The 22,994-nt window shown below is 35.9% G+C and overlaps 1 protein-coding gene across 1 annotated transcript in view; it reads right to left on the minus strand.

Moving 5' to 3' along the window:
• sfl (N-deacetylase and N-sulfotransferase sfl) overlaps positions 1-22,994 on the minus strand; it is a 125,367-nt gene that overhangs the window by 11,313 nt on the left and 91,060 nt on the right. The window contains exons 4-5 of the mRNA XM_011065819.2: positions 5,614-5,866; positions 4,274-4,465 (exon numbers count right to left, since the gene is read on the minus strand). Of these exons, the coding sequence (XP_011064121.1) occupies positions 4,274-4,465; positions 5,614-5,866 (445 nt within the window). The remainder of the gene's footprint in view (positions 1-4,273; positions 4,466-5,613; positions 5,867-22,994) is intronic.

The raw sequence follows: 22,994 nt of genomic DNA on the forward strand, positions 1-22,994 counted from the left end.
AAACTTGTAAAGAACTTATTGCAAAAAGTATTACTTATTGTTAGGTCGAGAATCGAATTCGGATTTCACGTATACCAATGCTAGCATCTTCAGAGACTAGTGTTCTCACAGATATTATAGTGGACATTTCTGTTGTCTTAAATTACAAGCAATGAAAAGAAAGGAGAAAAAAGATGGCTGATTATTTATTTTCTGCTTAATCCGTAATTGATCGCACTGATATTAATAATGAGACATTTTGTGCTGTGGATTTGTGCATCGACAACCTTTTGAGACCTGCAATTATTTATGTCGCTAATGCTACGAAGAACAGAAAAAAGATCTGTATATTATTTTATTTTTACAAGACTTTAGAATATCGGTTATATCATAGTAATAATTTAACAATGGCTACGTTCAGCAAAAAAAAAACAAATCTGCAACCGTTGCAAGATTCTTAATATAACTGGCTCTTACCCTTCTTTCTTGGATTTGAATGTATAACCCAATGATAATGAAGAATTTTACATCAGTTGCACAGCTCCTTTTTCTGCTGAACGCAACCACTATAACTGATATTCAGAAGTCTTGTGAATGTATGTCTCCCCTGTCCATCCTCTCGAATATATAATAGAATTGATTGATCGGATGTTATTCTTTCTAAGTCGATTGACGTTTATAAGTTTTCGCAGAAGTCCCTTATCGAGCAATATCGGGTCGTCCTCTTTATATACTTGCTTCGCGGGATCTTAAACCAATGATGCGAATTCCGGACCACTTGCAGCACAGTTACTAGCATGAAGAGGGCATAAGAAGATACATACACTACAATGAGTCCATATCCGTGTATACTTGCGCATGCATGCTGTCTATGCTCTCTTCATGCTAATAACCGAGCTGCAAGCGATCCAAAATTCACATCACTATCTTGAACGCGAGTTCGCGCTCGAGCTCGTCGCCCTCTGGTGGCGCGGCGTGAAGCTCCGTGCGCGGCTTGTCTGCTCGACTGCCATATGGGGGATTGAATTTAAGAATAAAAATAAAGAATATAAATATAAACAAATTAATTTATTAAAAAGTGTATAGAAATCAAAGATTAAATATGGACGATTTTATTAAAAAGAGAGAAAAACGAGAAAAAGAGAGTGAGAGAAATCATCTAAATGCAAAATAAGAATTCAAGAATAGGTCTGTTATCTGTAACTGAAGATTGTACGAGTTTGAAACTTAAAGTGAAATAGATATGTTTGATATTTGATGAAAGCAAAAAAGAAAGTTCTAATCAGAGCAGGAATAAAAAACAAACCTAACGTGTAAATATAAAAAAGAGATATACTTTTTCATTTATTTTTAAGTCAGTCGTATCGACATACAAATAAACTAGCTGCACTGTCAATTGGTATCACAGGGACAGGAAAAGTTAAACAAAAAGCCCCACACATATCTCATAAGCTCTCACTGGTACAGAGACAAAACGGTTCAGTGTGAGATATGCATTCCGGGTGGATGGAAAAACGTCGCGTGCCGGAATGGAACGAGCAAAACATCGACAATATAGCATGTGTATCAGCGTGTATTCACGCTCTTCGTTACGTCAGACGAATATCTCGTCGCGTATGCTTGTCCGATGAACGCCATTTCCTTCATATCATCTACACTTCATATCGGCGCCTCCTTCAGGCGTTTGCGCATCCTCGCGTTTTTCGCGAGTACCAACGTTTGTCCATTCTTTTTCTGTCTCTCTTATCCACGTCCGTTACGTCCGGAATCTTGCAGTTGCGAATTCCTGCACGAATGTAAACGCCGGCCAGGACGGCTTTACGAATTGTTTCAGTTTACCTCTACCAACTGCAGATCCTTTCTACGTTTCCTCTCTTTTCTCTCTCTCTTTCTCTCTCTTCCTCTTTCTTTCCCTCTTTTCCCTTCCTCTCGTTTCCGTGTACGTGACCACCAGCCGTATCGCGGAAATTCCACATTTGTTTTCGTTTTCCGGCGCTGTCCTTGGCAGAGCAGAAAGAATCGCCACGATGAGAGAAACGGCAGAAGGGAAAAATGTAGGGAAGTGAATGAGAAAGTTACATACACATTCGCGATTTCTATTAATATAAGACAGCAAAAAGAGCATGCATTCATGCATTCTTGATGAAATTATATAAATTCCCATATTTATGAAAAAAAAAAAAAAAATAACAAGAAACATCTTGAATAAAATAATATTTACATGTATATAATATAAATAAAATAAAGACTAAAATTCTGTTACATTTTTCTGTATTTTTAATTCTTCAAATATTTTTTTTTTTCCAAGGATAGATGTAAAATCAGTCAAAGCGAGCCAACACAAGTTAGGCGTGTGTGAAATCATATACTTCATTCTTGATAAAAATTGACAAACATTTTCAACCCTTTTAATTCGGTCTTCCTCAGTGTAAAAATAAAAATAAAATCGTATAAATTTGTATAAATTTAATATAAAAGATACGATGCGAAGCAAGTTTAAGTTAACATATATTCTTTTTTTTTTGTTACAGAAAGATTTACATTATATCAATCAGAAGAACAAATCGTAAAGAAAAAGAAAGAAAGATATCTGAAAAAAATCTCTTCTTACCGAATTGCGCATTTTAAAAAATACAAGTGTAAATGGTACGCATTTAACAGCATTCGGTGTTAAAATAATTTTCACCATGTTGGTATTTATATAAAGTGAGAAAGTACCGCTTGAATGCAGACCTCCTGCGAGAAAAACAAGAGCTCGCGAAACAAAGAAAGAACAACTCTCATACATATAAACATAGTGAGAATTATATAACACTATGAACGAAATTAAATCCACACCCATATTTTTAAGATAAGATAAGCAGATAAAAAATATTCTAATATCTTTTAATGCTCTGCAACATGTCCAAAGCCCACCGAAATCGGTGAGGAACAGTTCTGACGGTTCCCTTATAAGAACAATGAAAAACGAAGCTACTTTTGGCATGGTATTTGACAATTATTTTCTGCTGGAAATACACAAGTCCTTATCACCTCGACTAGGGTTAACATAAGAGGAGGCCTCTTATTGTGCGATGTTCGAAAGAGAGCCCGTAGAAGATTCTTCTTCCCGGCATGAGAAACCCTCACGCCGAGCGCGGGATGAAATCACACTGTGCGTATTGTTCCAAGACCTTCCTTTTGTTCTATCTCTCACGAACAGCGGAACACAGCCACTCAGCTTCTTGTTTCCCGCCCGGACGCCTTTCTTCTTTTCTTCCCTTCGTTACACGCAACCGCAAAGCGAAGTGGCGCATCGGGGAAATTCCGCGTTTCGAGCAGACCTTTTTTTAGCGTTAAGATTTCAAGAGAGAGAAAGAGAGAGAGAGAGGGGGGGGAAAGGGAGAAGCACTCTTTGAAAACGTTCAAACCGAGAGCTCTTTCGACTCGTGTAAGAAAGATAAGTGTGCGCATAACTTAGAATCGCGTTGTAATTCTATTACGGCGATTACTCTGAGCTTGTTATCAGTGGCAGGCCAGGATCGTTACAAATTATCGCGCTCCTTGTATCTCATTCCGTGAGGATCAAGAACAGCATCACATTCAGATCAGCACACACTCGCGATACCTGCGGTAATAAAACGAGCTCTCGTGAGACTCGCGAGTTTCTAGTGAACAAGAAGAGATTTTGTTTTCCCAAACGTGCCCGTACGAGTATAAATGTTGAATACAACTACACAGACAAAGAGTATTCACGTATTTCTCCCTTCCTGCCGTCATACCTTTCCTACCATCTCTACGGGGTTCTGGTTCCGTGCACCCTTTTAGAACGACGATCATTCCGCGGAAATATCACATGCGTTTTCGTTTTTCAATATTATCTTTGTAGCCAAGAAGATAAGCCAAGCGCACGCGAAGCTGCGCGAGTTAATAAGAGATTCCCAAAAGGACACGCTTGCAGCTTTATGTATACGTATAATAGGGAGTATGGGAACAAAGCTAGCGTTCAAAGATAATATAACTTTGGCTTGATACGACACGGATTCTATAATTTCCTCGATGTACGTCATGAAAGCACTCACTCATTCTTATTATACACTTAGTCAAAGAGCATCTATTACACCAACGGATTTCTAACGCAGCAGCGCGTCAGGTCCAATACGCAAGAGAGAAGAGAAAATGATTTAAACGGTCCCTGTCGCCGAACTGTAATAGGCATGGGCGCGCGAGTCGGTGCATTAATTCCGCAGTCGTCCGAGTAGTCCGGGAAGAGATACGTGACCGGAATGTCCAGCAAATAAAGTGCACTGCTCACCTGGATGACGGTAGCTAGGGGACTTTTGTTGGCTGGATAGTCGAGGCTGTCTCGATATGCCCAAGCGAGTGGCTCGTAGGTGCTGTGATTGGCCTGAAAAATAGTCCAGTCGCCGCCAGGAAGTGGTCCCCAGGCCGTTTCTCCTGATCTGGTTAATCGAAGAATGGGAGACGCCGCATTCAGCTGAGCATCCTGGAGGAAGAAAGAGCGACCTGATTCTATATGGCTCGCACAAAAGTTCCACTCCCGCTCGTCGTGCTAGATTTTCTCGCTTTTGGGAAAATCAAATTTTCGGAGGCATCACACGCGCTTTGGTGCTTTGTTAGAAGAGAATTGTTCAGTCCGCACGTTTTTATATTCAGAATACTGCGAGCAATAATATTTCTCTTAAAATATGCGAGATTGCGAAATATAATAATAATTACGTGAAAAATTATTTAAAAACTTCATAGGATATATTAATAGGCTGTAAAAAAAAGTTAAATCGAAAATCCACAGAAAATTATTTCAAATATTCCAAGTTTTAGATTGCATTTATTCCGCGCGCTCGGAATAATTCCGATTTTATGTAATTTATTATATATATCAGAAATAAAATTAGTTTAAATGTTTATTTAAATGTTCATTTAAATATGTCGAGAAATTGTTTTGTGGTAAAATGATAAAATCGCTTTGTAGTTATTTAAAGAGAAGTGACATATTTCCTGCTCGATGAATACGAATACTGAATATGAACAATTTTGTTCCTTTTTCTGAATAACATGATCGTTATTCACGAGATATGCCACGCGGTCGATGCTCTAAAGTTTTAAGAAGATTGTAACTTATTTCCCATTACGAATATTACGGCAATAAGATGCTGCGGATAGTTGATATCACGGAATTGGGTATCCAATAATTAACCATTAAAATGATTCAAGAATATATACTACAAATTAACATAAATATGCAATATTTTCGAAACATATAACATTATCAATTATTTTATTGTCACAGCCAGTACTATTGCGTAGGAATCACGGTTTTTATTGCTTTCTTTTACGAGGGTTTTGTTTCCTCGTTTTGATATCACTTTCTGCAAATCATTCAAATTTGATTGCAACCATAAAAATTATCTCACAGATTTTCTATCATCATGACTTTCTTAAATAATTCCTGATATCATTGATCATAAAATATCTTTTATCACGATATCAACAATATCTTTATGTTTCAATTATTACATTTTGTCCTTGATAATGTAATTAAGAAGTAAAATTGCGACAATTTATTCTTGTTCGAAAAAAATGTTGATGTATGTATGAGAATAGAGTTCGAATATCTAATATTGGGAGACTGACCTTCAATCTAAGATTAGTATGTATAAAAAGTGGAAAGCCCTTCAGCTGAGCACCAACGAGACTCTCTTCTCCTGGAGGAGCAAAACCCACGATGCCAACTGAATATTCCCTGCAATATTTGTCGAGTAGCTCACGATTCCATTTGTCCATCTGCAGGTACTTGTTTAGATTCTCGAAAATCAGCACCCCGTATCGACCCTTGTCGAGGTTCGTCAACACCGGTAAAGACTTACCGGCCACTTCCACTTTGTACCTGAAAGCATATCGGCAATATTTCATATTTAATAGTCTATAAAATTTGACATTGTTTGAAAATTAAGAGAAAATTTTTATATTGAAAAAGTAGTTTTTATTATTGAAAAAGTGAAACGTTTTTGTCGTTTTCATCAAAACTGAAATATATCAATTAATAACGGACGTATTCTATCGAAAAAAACATTTTATTACATTTCACTCGGACATTTTTAATGTTTTTATGAATGAAATTTTCAATAAAAGAGAGAAATCATAAGTTTTTAATGTCGTAGCTTTTAATGTGGAACAATTCACTTGTAATAAGATACAGGTACTATAAATATAATAGTTTTGTGGCGAGAATACTTTTTTCAAAAGTGCTATAATTTTTATGGATATATCGTAGTACACTCTACGTTTACTGTTTCTGGATGCCATTAAAACTGTAGCGATATATATTCCGCTAATCGCCTTCAGGGTCTCTGTGCTTAAGAATTGAACATAGAGGAATGTAGACTTTTGCAAACTCCGCTTCAGTGCGCATTATTCTTACGGGGTTTATACATATATAAGTTAAGCGGGAATAAAAAGTTTTGTTAACGTGTTCTTTAAAATGGAATAAATTCTCTCCATTCTTTCTCTCTTTCTTCCATCTTACCACCAGCTAATACTTCTGGGATCTTTCTCTCTCTCTTTTCCCGCCAACGCAAATATTTCACTGCAAATATTTAGACGTGAATGCCACTCGTGTAAGATACAACCGTCAACGTGTATTTTGACAATTTCAATCCGATGGCGTATCGGATGTTTAAAGTGCGAGCTTGTAGTAAATAGAAGTAAAATGGAATATCGATAAATAGAGTGTCCCGGTGGGGAGACCGCTGGTATTGTTAAACGATAAAACTGAGACACTTTATATCGAAATTCCATTTATGTAGTATCCAAAAAATGCTGCGCGAATAATAAAGCAATTACACGTAGCTGATACACATTCTCTTCTATATATCGAGACATTTGCGAGATTTATTGCATTTTTTAGAAGTTATATCCCGACACCATTGAAGCTGTCTTCCATCGAATTTGGGTCTTATTTGAATTTTGATATATATATTTCTAGTGTACCAATTGCAAAAAAAAAATCGACAAGCCATACTTCTGTCCTGTGCGCGATAAAATAATTTTATTGCGGAAATAAACTGCCGAGGCTTCTCTCGTCGATCGTACCGATGGATTTCTCTCATATCCTGTCGCGCGTCGTAAAGAGATGGCGCGAATATCAGATTTATTGGAGATGTATTCCGATAAAAAAATTTAACAAAAAAAAAAATAAAAAAAGGAAGAAGAATGTACCGCCTGCTCAATAGCAAGCTGTATGTTCGATTTTTTAGCAGAATTTTTTGGGAAAGCATATTGTGTATTGCTCGTAAAGCTGCAATGAAATAAATATTCAATGGCATACGTAAAGTTACGCTGTTTATTATTTGCAACGTCGAGATTAACGATAAAATTTTTTATTCTCGAACAAATCCGTCGTTCATTTCCTTTAATCGTTAATAACCATACGAACTAAAATGACTATACATTAAATCGTCTATAAATAATTTTCCGTCAAATCGTCTATAATAAAGTCCGATGGTAAATGATAAATATTTGAGATATTAGTAAGCACAATAAATATTGAATGCTGTTTCGACTGAAGCGGTAACTTCCATTGCAATGAATATTTGTCAAATAGTTCCAAACTACGACATAATACAATGTATCTATGTGAAATTTCGTCGAATGAAAGGAAAAAACACGAAAAGAAAAAAAGTTGTAGGGTTGCTTTCAACCACAGGGTGTAATATTGCTATTAAAAAATAGCAAACGGTATTCAGAGTAGCAAACAATTTTAGATTGGGCATGCAAACGTAGATATAACCGGAAAAGCCGCTATAGAGGCTTTATGCGGATCAATATCAACGATAGTTTGGATATCCTCCTATTTGTGTTTAACATTCAGAACCGATTCTAATCGCGTATATACATCAATGCGTTAGCATGCTAGAACGGCAGATTGCCGTTATCCGAATGCAAAATAGTCTTGATATCGTCGATCTATAAAATATCTTGTACATCGCATTTGTTAGTAAAATATTATAATTGCGATTTTTTGGCGAATTCTTCACTAATGATAATAAAAGTAACTTTATTGAAATACGAGAGATATTATACATAAATATAAATATATTGGAGAACAGAAACTCAAGAGACATCAATAATAATGCTGCTTTCACAAATCTAAAAAATTCTTGATATGATTAAAACTATATATAAAAACAAAAAAATAAAAATAACTAATAATAATATAATATATAGTAATGATAATCAATAAAGTGCATTACTGATAAATGTGCAGACTGTAGTTTTGCTCATGCCAATTGAGTGTACTATGTATAGTGTTCAATTATATCAATTTGAGTTATTTTTAATTACTTTTATATAGCTCGCCAAGTCTCTCACGACAGCTTCTACTCAATCATTAATTTAATTAAAATGGAGTTAAACAATTTAATTCAAGAAAATAAAATGGTTATTTTGAAATTGATCGAAATGGATTGATTTACATTTTGATATACATGGAAATTGTAAATAATAAAATGTTATTTAACTCAAAGGATTGAGATATCTCTGCTTCTTTGATATCTATGAATATATTTCGTTTCTTTTTGCTTTTTAATTTGGCTAATTTTGTACATTGCGATAAAGATTATTATCATCATAGTACAAATATTCAAATAAGAATTTCAACTATTGTTTATTTTTATTTTTAAGAATTCCAACACTATAGAAATGTGTTGAATAATTATGTATATTCATACATAAATATTAATACATATTTTAATTTATATACATCAAGTCTCTGATTTCGTAGGTAGTTACTTATTGATGTAGTTAGCGCTAGTTTAGCACTTACACTATTAATGCGTAATTTACTGGTTTCGCGCAACAATGAAGATAAATGACTTCAGCATGGTGGAACGACACGGCGAACCGACGTGTTCGAGCGAGTTAAGTTAAGAACCGCGAGTAATCCGCCCAATGTAATAGTTTTATAATTAGGTAAACGTTGTTATCAGACCGCACGCTTATAGCCGATTTTATTTTCGCGTTAACGGATAGCGTCGACGTGCCTCACGGCAACGGATAGCGCGAGTGCAGAAAATTTGAGTTAACTAATGAATGCCGGGTATAATTTAGCGACATAATCGATTCGATAATTGGTAACCGCCCATTAACGATGAGTTAACCAATTTACGAGGCTAACGAACTGTCATAACGAACCACCCTGCGATGCCCCTTTTGTTCTTGGCTAACAATCGAGAGTTCGCCGTCCAAGCGCATCCCACGCGTCACGCGAAGAATCCGAAAGCGAAATTCAGAAGTATTGATCCTCGCACACTGTCCCCAATCGCGAAACGATGAAAGGCGCGTACGTGCCGGGGATGATATCACGGACTTCGAAATTTGTACACCACGGCACCGGCAGTTTCGTTAATTATATTTCGAACTTCGTGTCCTTAAAAGTTCATCCCGCCCCTGCCCGATACAGAACTTTCCTGTCTCGCCTGGGAGAGAGAGACGTAGATTGAATTAAGTTTAATTAATACGGAATGGGAAGATAAAATTGACGCGGTGTCTTGATATTAGATATGTATATTGAATAAGACGCTATTGATCTGAGACGAGATAGCCGAGAGTTTCTATAGTTACTTGTTCCACTGTCTACGTTCTCCTTTGTTAACATCCACTGCTCTAAAATTAAATGGACTCTTTAGTCGGAATTAATGTTAATTATTTATATTAACGTTAATATTACATGGAAAGAATAATTTTGCTGAAGTCTAGAAATTTAGCTAGACACAAATTAGAAAATAATTTTATTTAAACTATAAAAATAATTATGTAGGATTTAAAACTAGTTGCTAAAATGTTCAAACTTTTTGTCACAAACGTTTAAACGTTTAAACGTTTCACGTAATTATTTTGAATCAACAAAGTTATTTTCAGATCTGTATCTAGCTTCTTGAGCAAAGCGGTATTTTAAGTTTATTGATCTTTTACAATTAATCGCTCTTATCAAGATTATACAAGATAATTTTCTTTCCTTGCTTTCGTTTTTCTTATTGACATTAATATAAATAAAAATACAATTAATAACATAATTTCCTTTGTTATTTAATATGTTATTTAATGTAATACAAGCACAAAGTACAGTACAGTTAATATTAAAGTAAAATAATTATCATTTTAATGACTTATCAAATCTTAATCAAAGACTGCATCTTTCTAAAGTTTTAAAGAAAGGCAGTAAATTGCTTCCGGTAGTAAATTGCAATATCGCTACTAAAGGAAATTAGCCGTATGAAAATGAGACTACCACCCAGCTAGTTTAATTAACCAGCTGTAATTTTATCTTAAGTTCAACTTATTAAAGCAAGGCGTATCAACGTCGAAACAGATTCTTCAGTATCGTTTAATCAAGTAAAATGTTGCTCAGTTTCCCAGCGAATAATGTAAAGAGCAAAAAGCGCTTCTCTCTTTAGATTTTCTTCTTGATTTTATATACTTATGACCGCGCACGCTCTTGATCATTTTCAGCGTATTAAAAAACATTTTATAAAGTTATTATGATAATACCTAACTCGTGGCGCTTCATTATCCGTGGGCGAGACTAGAAATTCACCGAGCAAATTTCACGTTAAAATGCAGATGTAATTCGCGGAAATTCGCGTGCAGGGTAGATATTACAAACGCAAAGTGCCGAGCGGTCCGAATTGTAACGACGTACAAGGGCCCAGATACGTTTTCATTAAGAAGAATAATTTAATTAAGCGGATTAAATGACAGGATTGGATAACAGCGTACGCGAATCTAGTACAAGTGTGCAATCGCAGATCGTTTATGGCAGTTATCGTAAGTTATCCTTTCAAAGCCGAGATGCAAAAAACGATAGGTAACTTTATAGGATATGTATGTACCGACGCGACATCGAGAAGCAACGGTCGCCTCCAGGGGGAAATAATTTACCCCCGGGGCGTGTTCTAAAGAAGTCGTAGTCGCCTCGTAAATTTCTGGACGACGTCTCCGACGCGACGCGTGCCACTTCCGCTCCAGTTCCTGTTTCCGCTCCCGTCGGCCGATCGCCGCTTTTCCGTGAACGAAAAACTCAACCGCGGAGAGTTTTGGGAAAACAACTTCATAATTTCCAAAGGAAACCTTTCCGATTTGACATACGCGTAACGTCGGCAATATGAAGAAGAAAATTCCAACAAGAGTTCATTAGTCTCCAGTCGCGTTTACCAGGGACATCGCCTTCTTCCCGGACCCGTTTCGTTTTATGCAACCGGGCGAAACTTTTTAAATTGCTCCTCGAATTAAATTATGCCGCATAGTTGACGCAAATTGGACCAAAGGCACGGCGACATTTATGTCAGTGACACGACAGTTGCGCAACTGTTTTAAATGAAGCTCTTGACTAAATTAATAGTACGTAAATTTGAAAAATTTATAAAGAATGCGGAGGTAATACCTCACAGATTCAATAAATTCACGTCGGCATTATTAAAACTGTTCAAAAATATCAAGAATTCCAAAAAGTTATACGAAAATACATTCGAGCGAGCTCTTAATAAGTCGCTTGAACCGAGAGAAAGAATGATTAAAATTATCATAATTTAATTACAATTTACGATGCTGCATATAAAATGTTTTACAGTTATAAATATAATGATTATTACTAACATTATAGCAGCAACAATAACTATAAAAATGCAGCTGTAATTATCAATTGTAATCCTAAATATCAAATACTGTTCTCTCAATATGCTACTTTCTAAATGTACTCGAAATAAAAATTCAGTCTTTTATTATTTCTGTTTTGAATAGTCTCGTACACAATTTACATTCGTATCTCTTTATAAAGAATGACAAGTGTCGAGTGTATAGAATCGTGATATATAGATAAAACTATTTTCTTAATGTCCTGAACTTTCTTAATCTTAGGAGTACCACCGCAATCTGCAATAGATCTGCGACAGTACTGCCCGAGAATCCAGCACATGTGCTCTTCGCCGGATGTTACGACGACATTGCCCGATGTTTTCTCTCTCGGGTGCAGAATGTTTCTCTCAAAAATAAATGTCTGAAGTTCCTCCGTCTCCCGTCGTAGTTTTCGTTGAAGATTTACAAGGCCGGCGACACGTTAGCATTGCAAAATATTGAATTAATCCGGCACTCGCGGGCTTCCTGAATCTTTCATTCTTCGCTACCGGTGTTTTCGCACTTCCGGATTTAAAGGAAGATCGGCTTATACCCCTTCCGCCGATTTCTCCTGCCTACTAAGAAGTAAAAGAAATCGCGATTACGACAAACGAGCGTAAGCTATTAGGTAAACGGATGAAAGAAGACACAAAAAGTCTAGAGGATTATCGTGCCATTCGTTACACATAAATTGCTATTTACCAAGGCAAACCGTTTGGATACGCTTAAATGCTGTCAGACATAACAACCACTGTAACATAAAGCAACCAACATCTACGATTATCGTACACGCTTCGCACAGATAAAATAAAACGATGAAAGACGATCACGGTAACCCCCATCTCATCATGAGGTTCTTGGTAAAGATATCCGATACTCTAACATGACCCAGATAGGGATCTTCAAAAGTATCGGCTATGGATGCTTTTAGTCAGCCTTGCTAGCACTATCTATGTATTATCTTATAGTATCGATATTCCGTAATGTAGAAACTAGTATGGCTATTCACTATATAAAGCGAACGATCATCTAATACCAAAATGTATCGAACATGTATTTTTTTTTTTCATATATCGAACATTGTATCCAGGAAACGTTTGACCGTCCGTAAACTGGCACGTTTTCTCAATAGTATTTGTGAATAGTACGACAACATAGCAACGGTAAACGATAAAAGGCAAACGTCGTTGCGTCATTCGCCGATGCGATATTTCTGTAGCCATTGTCGTTTCTCGTTGCGAGAGGGAGGACTAAAAGCAGAAAGCGGCGTCACACGAGGGTCGGGAAGAAGCTCAAACGAAGAAGGAAACCGGCCACCCTTCGACGCGGAGCATCGTCGTAGACGAGGTGGGCAAACACGATTTACTCCCAGCAAGGACTTATCTTCCTGGCTGACGGTGGTCGCATCCGGTGCGGCGACAACGGGAACGAGCGCAAACGAGAAAAGTCGTCGCCCAGGCGGATTTGCCGAAAGTGCATTCCGTGGAATGAAGAGGGACGGCGACGTGGGCGAGTATAAGAAAATAAGGTGTTTGCCGAGCTGGCAAAGCGGAAGCGACCGCCGCCACCTCCGAAGAAATACATAAAGCAGTTTCTACGAAGGAAGTAGAGTGTCTTAGCTCCTATTGAGCTATTTAGAGAGAGATTTTTAGATCCGAGAATCAATTCGATGGATTAGATTTTTCGTTAATCAATTTGAAAATCATTTTTCATTAACAAAAATGTAAGTGATTTTTGCATAAACGGTCAGGAAGAAAGAATTTTTCAGAAACTCTTTTAAAGAATGTCTGCGGCATTATCTTTTGTTAAAACAACTACTACACCGCTATCCCGAAGGAATTTTTCGTCGATTAAATTTCCTCACTCGCGAACGTGCTTTAACAAACTTCTCGGCAGATAGTAATAAGGTGAAAATATATTTTCAAGCGAGAAATGAATACCTGGAGAATTCTATGCAAGAATACAAATAGGAGCTATGCTACTATGCTGCATTGTACAGTCTGCGCTTTTCTTTGCGAAGGCATTATATATTATTTTTCAGAAAAAATTGTGGATTCATTTATCATAATATCCAAATTTTTAATCCAGACATAGCTATATTTAATCTCCGTAATATAATATATAAGTACAATCTAAAAATGCAATTAATAATAAATACTAATAATAATAAATCTTCTTTTTATCAGTCTTCAAGAATATAGCGTTACGATGAAAGTCAAGGGAGAATTTCCAGAAAATTAGGACAAATTTAAGTTAAGGGTAGAATTTTTTGACTCAATTTGTCGTGGATGCGTCATAATCAGAATTTCTTTGTCAGATCGCCGAAGCATATTTAGTTTAATCTATTCAAACGCCTCTGGTCTTTCATCCCGGAAGAGATTACGCACGCATACAAAGACGTTTTATTAGGATGGGATTTAATTCGAAAGGATCCACCGCAGCTGGCCCATTGTGACTCGTCCAGGACGGAAGGCGCGGCGGAATCCGCATTCGCGTATTGTCGAGATCTCCGCGAATTCCGCGAGAGGTGGGTATATATATACGACGTATATTTATTCTTTTGTGCCGCGGCGCAAAATGTAAAAAGGCGATGCCGAGCTGCGGCAAATAAAACTGGCGGCGCGCGACCGGCGCTGCGGACCATTCCCCGACGATCATTTCTATCGTGGTTCAGACAGCCGCACTGATGATCTGTATCTGGATAAAAATCCAATTATCCTGTATAATGGACGCGTAGACCGCGCCGATGCGAGCGGAATTAACGCGACCATTACGGCGCGGTGCGAGATTAACTCTTCGGCGGATCTATCGGCTGAAGCTATCACTTTTTCCCGAATTCAGAATAGAACATTTACGTTACATTCCACTGCTTCGTTTATATACTATCAAAAGTATGTCAGAAGAATTTATTCCTAGCCAATGTCAATCTGTTGTTTTCATTTCATATAAATTCCCTTTTTCTTTCGCAAATAACTGATATACTGAATATTTGTATAATTGTATAATACGATAATATAAAATTGACATGTAGAGGAATGGTAAAGCTCTGTTAGATATATATTGTGGGATTAATGTCATTCATGACTTTTAGTCTATAATACTTTTCGGCTTTTGCATTATGGATCTAATTTATTGCGTTCATTAGTGGCGAAAAAGGCTATGCTATTTATGTAGGATGTGCTCACATCGGCTAGCTTTTACCTTTTAAAAAAGCTGAAAAAGCATGTGACCTGCTTGATAATAATCTTTAATTAGCGAAGTACATATTTGTGACGAAATGCTGGACATAGAGAGATTACAACGAAAAAAATTCGTTCACATTTACAGCGTTGAGATAGCCACAGTTTTCCAGAAGCACGGCATGCATTTATTCTTTTGTACGATGTCAGGTTGAATCGCGAACGAATCACAAATAAAATCACCCGGCGGGGTCTGTCCTGTGCACGGTATTTTTTAGTTTGAAGTCGCCCTTGTGTCTCGTGAATTCTGCAGCACCAAATTTGTCTGCGTCGATGATTGTAAAGAACACTAGGGCTTTTTTGCATGATACAACAGAAACATATCGTAAAAATTACTATTGCTTCTGGCAATTTTTACGTTTATATTTTTTTTTTTACGTTTGTAAAGTTTTCTGGATATTCGAGATAAATGACCGAATAATAACACAATACAGAATAATATGCAATAATCGGTAGAAATAAAAATAAATAAAAGTATACATATAAGAGTAATCAAATTCGGAGATCGTTTTTGCCATAACTTGTTTTATAACAAAATCTTCATGGAAGTGGAAAATGCTCCATTATCAGTTTTGAATCATTCTTGTGTTCGCGTCGATGATAAAGAATACCAAGGCTTTTTTACACGATGATAACAGAAACATATTCACATATTGTAAAAATTATTACCTTTGGCAATTTTTATTTTTGCTGTTTTACTTTCAAACTATTTTAAGCATTAGAGATAAGTATCTAAATATGAATATGTAGCGCAATGTGGAATAATATACAATAATCGGTAGAAAATACTAAAAATAAATATACAAGCGAGTAAAATTTTTGTCAGGAATTTTTAGAGAATCTTCATGGAAATTGAGAAATGTTCCATGAATTAAACATAGAATAACTCCGATATATACAGGCCGCACTTGTCAAAAACTTAATTTGTTAAATATTATTTACTATGTTTAAAGTAAACGAACTATATCAGTAAAAACTTTGTACTGTCTACTATTGAAAAAAAATGAAAAAAATATTAGAAATCCCAAATATTTATATTTTGTATTAAAAAATAAACTTTTTTAGTAAACCCTTGCATTTTTGCCATTATTCTATAGGAGTGGGATATATGGCTACTCATAGGGAGAGAGGGTGTGTGGCTCACAAAAAATTTACAAGTAATGCATGCAAATAAGACGTAAAATGACACAATAACTTATAAAATGCGTTTATAAAATTTTATTAAGGAATAAGAATGATAAATATGTATATGAAATAATATTGTAAATAATAATTACAATCTTTCCAGATGTATTACAAGTGTTATGACATGAGGTACATATTTCATGTAATGCATTTATTGTATTTAGTGCACTGAATTCAATCTGCGCACTTTGTATGCTTTGAGCATAAATCCTGCCAGTTAAAAATGCTATATATCCCAAATAGATGGGATATACAAGACAACAAACTAAACAAAGAATATAAAAGTATTTGTATTTGTTATACAACTTTACTATTCCTCTACATTCATATATCACGAAATAACTACTAAGTCTTTTGCACATCCTACTATTTGTTGTAAAAAAAACAATCTCCGAATTTGATTACTCTTGTATGTATACTTTTATTTATTTTTATTTCTACCGATTATTGCATATTATTCTGTATTGTGTTATTATTCGGTCATTTATCCCGAATATCCAGAAAACTTCACAAACGTAAAAAAAAAAAAAAATATAAACGTAAAAATTGCCAGGAGCAATAGTAATTTTTTTTAAATAATATATTTCTGTTGTATCCTACAATAATCTGTGTATAATTTTATGTAGATTATAATTTATGATAGCGCTACTTAACACAGTGACAAATCGATTCAACTCACAATAATTTCATTAATATTAATAGTAAGAAACTGATATCATAACAGTACTAATATAACATAAAGATATGTAACAGAGTAGTTGCGGGAAAATTACCCTCATTTCTTTTATTTTTTCTGACTTCTGCGGCGTAAATCCCAGCGCGGTATATTTGTCGGAGTTACCCTAATATTATTACATTCTATTCCCTCGTATCGAAATTCCCTTTAATATACATTTATTGAAGAACTAATGTTGGTACTGTCCCTCGCTTCACTTATCGCAACACTCACGGTAATCCGTCTTCGTTGTCCCATCCTTCGCTGCTCCGGTTGTATTTTTCTTCGTGCTTCGGAACAACATCTCGGGCGAGCATCAATGCGGCATGCTTTAGCTTAATCGCCAACAATAACTTACCACTGCAAGTTCCGAAGTTTAGCCGCTTCGATCATGGACTTTGTGGTCTTCGTGGGCGATTCAAATTGACTTCCAAGTTTGCTAATTCCGTCGGAGTTAGTCCTACCATTAATCGGCCAAGGTCCGGCATGTTTTCGGCTTACGTTATTGGCGACATGTATTGTAAGAAAGGGTGAGAACTTGTACATTAGCAGTAGATACAAGTCCGTTATTCTGTCAATCTTACCGAGATATTTCATAGAGCTATAAACATTAACATAAAATCTTTTTTTACTTATTTCAGAACATTATTATCAATTCAATCTAATCCCTACATTTAGTATTAATTATATAATTACTTAATTACACGTTTGATATATCTATTTTATAAAATTCTACATTAACACATCTTTTTTTATAAATAAAAAATGTTTTTGCTCGTTGCGTCTCTCAATTAAATTAAAAAAAAAAAAACAATTTTTGTCGACCTAAATCTATAGACTACTATCTACTTAAGTAGATAGTAGTATAAATTTAATGTCGTTTCATCTAAAGTTTGCTTAACTAGTTAAGTTTCGGTATTATTTGCACCTCTCCCTTGAAGCTTGTATAGGAAATTTAAAATTCTATACACGTGTACACTTGCGTAGATTCTCAAGAGTCATGCATAATTCGAAGGAACGAAGATTCATAAATGATGCAATCGTAAAAGCCATCGTTCGCGCTGCCGTGCCAATTGCTCCGGTTGCTTGGGAAGAGCGATTGCACAGGAAGCTATCAACTTAGACTACCGACTCGGCGAGCATGCAAATCACGCAATACTGGCGCGGCCAGACAGCAAGCGATGACCACTAGCTGTTAATCGATCGATCGTCAAGCCGTGCCGAAACATGACGTACGAAAAGCGGATTTGCGACAAATCTGCATAGTCATAAGACGGATCGTCGAGCGGGACAATATCTTCGTGTTTATACGGAGGGCGACAATAGTTCATCATGGCATATGCCGATCATGCTGTGCGGCCGATGACCGATGAAAGCCTGATCGATCGATCATTTGTTTCAACGTGAAAAAACGTTGGCGTGAATTTATTCAGCCTATATGCAAGCGCGATAGTTATCTTCCGGCTTGATTACGATACCCCGTTGTAAAACGTGACGTTGACGAGATAGGACTAAACTGTTAATTGTACACCCGTTCGGCGTGTTGCGGTGAAAGATAGTAATGAAGAACTGCCCGACTTGTCGGAAATGTAAGCCTCGTGTTCTGGTATCTTGATAGCAATTGATTCAAGGAAGAGGTTACACCTTACACCGATCAGATGGACTGTCTTATTTACATACTTGTATGTAAGGGAAATGGAATCGATGCAGTCGCGATTAATATCATCAATTAATTTTGTCTGCCATTCCTTTTCAGTATGACAAAATAACGATGCAGATTAAATATTTTTCATAATAAATAATGAAATGTACATAACGTTAATCTAATACAATAAAACAGTTGATTTCAACAAAACATTAAATTGTATACATTATAATTGCTACATGTGTCAGATAAAATACATGTAATATATTATAAAAGCAATATATTATAGTCTTCTTAAACTGTAGGATGTAAACAGGGAAGGGAGGGGGTGTGAAGTACTTCGTTGTTTTACAAGATATTGCCTTTTATCGAAAAAGAGAATAATCGGCTTTCATGACAGATCGATCCGTCCATAAAGGTGAACAAGTAGTTGAGCTATTGTTGTCGAATAAGACACAGTGGAAGAAAAGCTCGAATTAATAAATAACGACTAGTGACTTCTCATGAGAAATCAAGTTCAGTAGTATGAATAATCGTGTGCCATCTTTCTCGGTTATATAAACGCGCATTGAAGTTCGGCGGTACAGTCGTGTTTTCCAATACCATTAATCGGCTTCATACAATTCTATCGAGTTCGTTGAATCCAATAATCGGCTTAGGATCGCAACAAATCTCCGCGCTCCATTACACGTGCTATCCTTGATCTACAGAATATTTAGGTAGCCATGATGGCATATTGTTCTTCCTACAATTCAATGTTAAATCAGTCGTGTCCAATTTCGAGATTCCCAAGACATTAGCGAAATCAGATAGTTATCGCGCAAAATGAATGTACGATTTATGAAGTGCAAAACGTAATGGTTAAATAAATAATTGCATTTCGTCTGCTTTCACTCAGGCATTACACTGGGACCGTAACTGCAAAGAGAGAGAGCTTATTAATCTCTTCAGATCAAATAAACTTATAATCCGTCCTTGGAGACGCAAAACGGTTACCTTTATGACTCTATATGAGGATTGAGATTATATTATATGTTATTATACAATATTTTTAAAATACTTTTTACGCCAGCAAGAATATAGCGATAATTGCTCTTTACGAAAAAAATATAGAAATATCAAATCAATTAATACATATACATTAATTAATTCTTACATTTATAATTTATCTTTTAATATGTATATATAATATAGGAGATTTTGATTTTTACAGAAAATTCTTTAAAAAAAATGTATAACCTTTTTTAAGATTTTTAAATTTATTTAAAAATTTCGTCTTTTTTAGACTAAAAAAGACTATATTATAAAAGATTATATTATAAATTTGGTATGTTTTTTATTTTGAAAGATTAACTTCATTTTCCATGAATGTATCGTGCATATAAAACCTAACTATTTAAAAAATTTTGTGATTTTTTAGAAATTCATACAAGATCTTTAAATAATTTATCTATAATTATCTAAATTATATCATATATATTTGAATTAAATATTATCAAATCGAATAATAATAATATGTAAAAGATTTTTTGTGCTTTAATAAATTAAAATCATAAATATATTCATTAAATTCTTTGAAGCGGAATCTCACTCTAAAAAGTGAAAATTGAGCCAATCTTAAAGAGAGTGATTAAGTCTTCTTTAAGAGTGAGATTTCACTGTCAATTTCAAATATTAAGTAATTCTTATTTTAAAAAGTATAAATTTCTTATGACAGATAGACTAAGATAAACAAATTAAGACACAAATATTCTACGAGAGACGTATTTAGAATTCGGTGTCTTAAGGGATTCAACGTCTCCGTAAGTCAGTTACATGTCATTCCTTTGTCTCGCTAAATAGGTAACGAGTTTCCCGACTGAGGAGGATTCGGGCAGTGATTCAACATCGCGTCGAGGAGTTGGTAGATCAGCCAAGTCGCTCATTTGAATTTGTCGATTCGATTACGCGGTTCGCGTCCTCGAAGTTCTCTACCGATCAACGTTATCGGCAATGCATGGTGTTATCAGCACGCGTATTTATCGGGTGCGATGCAAATCACGTCGTTTCGATACTAATGGAATGTTTCGCTGCGGTACAGTACGTAAAATCGTTAACCTAGGCAGAGGGAAATTTTAAAGAAGATTGACACGTTATTATTAGAACGTGACGAAAATCATATATAAATTTGAGATATTTCTTGATACGCCCAAAAAGTTACATGGATATATATTAATACTTAATACATTTTATACACATTTTAATCGGTTTAGAAATCTGGCTATATATTAGAACTTTCTACTTCGGTTGAGAGAATTACTATCGAAATAACTTTTCCGTATTACTTTTTTTCATATTTGTTGAAAGTTGATTTTAATTCTCAACTGAAGTGAGTGCAATTAAATACTCGTGAAATACACGAAATTGCAATTAAATACTTGTGAAATACACAAAATTGCTTGTTCATTCAAACTGGTTTAGAGACTGTGAAAGATTATTAATTTAAACATCAAACTCCCTAAATTAGCGATATACCAAAAGCATAATAGAGTTATAATGATTCTCGCGAGTAATTGCGCTATATGAATCGATCGCGATTAAGAGTTAATGAGTCAAAAAAGATATCATTCGGCTTGTGTTGCGTAAAATCGATTATCCATGCAGCAGAACGTCGATAATTGTGAATGAATAATACAACGAAGCCGCCGCATTCGAGCACGCAAAAACAAAGCTGAATCGCGCCGGATCTACTTCGCAACCGTTTTATTTGCCTAATTACGACGATGTGACAGCGCCGGTGTACTGATTGTCGGTTCTATCACGGAGGACATACGAACCGCATAATACAGCGCAAATATTTTCGCCGGCGATTATCACGCATCCGTGCACGCGCGCGTCTCTAACGGTCGAATTATCCACGTCGGTGGTTCTGCAACGACAAAACGGACCTCACTGTTTACGATCGGACTTGAATTCCATTTAATCGGTCAAGGTCCTCGAGAATTCGAGGAACGGAATGGTAAAGCGTTATCACCGCACGACTACCTCAACGACGCGTATTTATTGATGCAAATGTAGCTATTCTGCTTCAGAAGCGTTTCTATCTGGGAGATATAGTAAGTGCAAATGCTAAATGACGTTGCGTTTCCTCGTCATGTAGTTAGTGAGAAGACAAAAGATGAATTTTTAAAGTTCGTGAAAATAAAACTGACGTTCTGCATTAACTTTCTGTGACGTATTTTAATTAAAGCGCGCAAACGAGATTCTGTAATATTTGAAATTATTAAAAATAATCGTTTATTAAAGAAATATGGGGATTTGGAGTTTATATAAGGCACAACAAAGGTCTTTTCTTAGATGTAATTTTTATGTATTAAGTATTACGTAAAGTTACAGATTTTCCTATATTGTATTTAAAATTATTTTAATAAGAAATAGATGTTTTCAAAAACTAATTAAGATAAAATGAAAAAAAATTCATTTAACTGTAATATTGTGAAATATCTTTACGGAACTGACTTTATTGAACTTTCACATGTATCCATATAATATTAATTTTTATGCCGAAAGTATAAATTTCTAATTCCATCAGTCATTTTCTGCAGAGATATATATATGTATGTATACATTCTTATAATAAAAAATGTACGCGTGATGATCACATAGGCATGCCTGTTATGAGTCAATCGGAGAATCATTCAATTTTAATTTGCCATCGATCCGTTAATTGATTCGTCGATCTCGACAATCAGTCAAGATCCTTGAACTTTCTAACCCAAACTGTATTATTACGATGCAGCGTCGGTGCTTTAATCAGTCCACCTCTTATCGGTGAATATGCAAATCACATTTGCGACCGATTATTTCGAGAAACAGTCGCGCTACGCTACAAGCGATAGTCGTTAATCGATGGATTGTCCAGCGGAATATAATGAAGGAAAACCATACCGAGTTGTCTCTCAATACGTTTCGATAGGACATCAGTTGGCTAGTCGTTTCCGGCGCCGCGGAAGAGGGATCGATGAAGCTTCGTACTGTAGACTCGACAATTCCATTAATTCCACGTTCGTCCACGGTCCTTTCATCTACGTGGAATCTCATTAACGCCGCACGGCGCTGACGTTGGCGTCGATGTCGGCGACGCTCGTGCACTAATTTGCAGGTTCGTCAACAGAACCGTGCAGACTTTAAATTCCCTCTCCTATTCGATTTGCATTCTGTTGCGAGCGCGTGGGAAAAAAAAAAAAGTGGATTCGGCTGAATACGAGTACAGTCCCCGTGTGTGACAGTCATCCTCTCTTCTCTTCTACCTTCTATCTTCTTTTTCCCTGGCCTCACGTTTCCTCCTGACAAACTGATCGCTACCGTACTCCTGCGAAATCTCGTCCGCTTTTTAACGGATATTTAATTTTCGTTCCTCTGCCGCGAGTACGAGATTTTAAAAGCCTCTTCCGTAAAAGAGTTATGCTCGTTCGACCGACGGCGATCGTAGACGGACATCTCGATCCACATCCATCTCACAATTTCATTCCCACGATTGTAAAATAGATCGGAGAGTTCGATTGGGTTTGGAAACTTTCCC

The sequence above is a fragment of the Acromyrmex echinatior genome, chromosome 2 (assembly GCF_024713525.1).
Source record: "Acromyrmex echinatior isolate Ae372 chromosome 2, ASM2471352v2, whole genome shotgun sequence".
In the NCBI taxonomy this organism is placed as follows: domain Eukaryota; kingdom Metazoa; phylum Arthropoda; class Insecta; order Hymenoptera; family Formicidae; genus Acromyrmex; species Acromyrmex echinatior.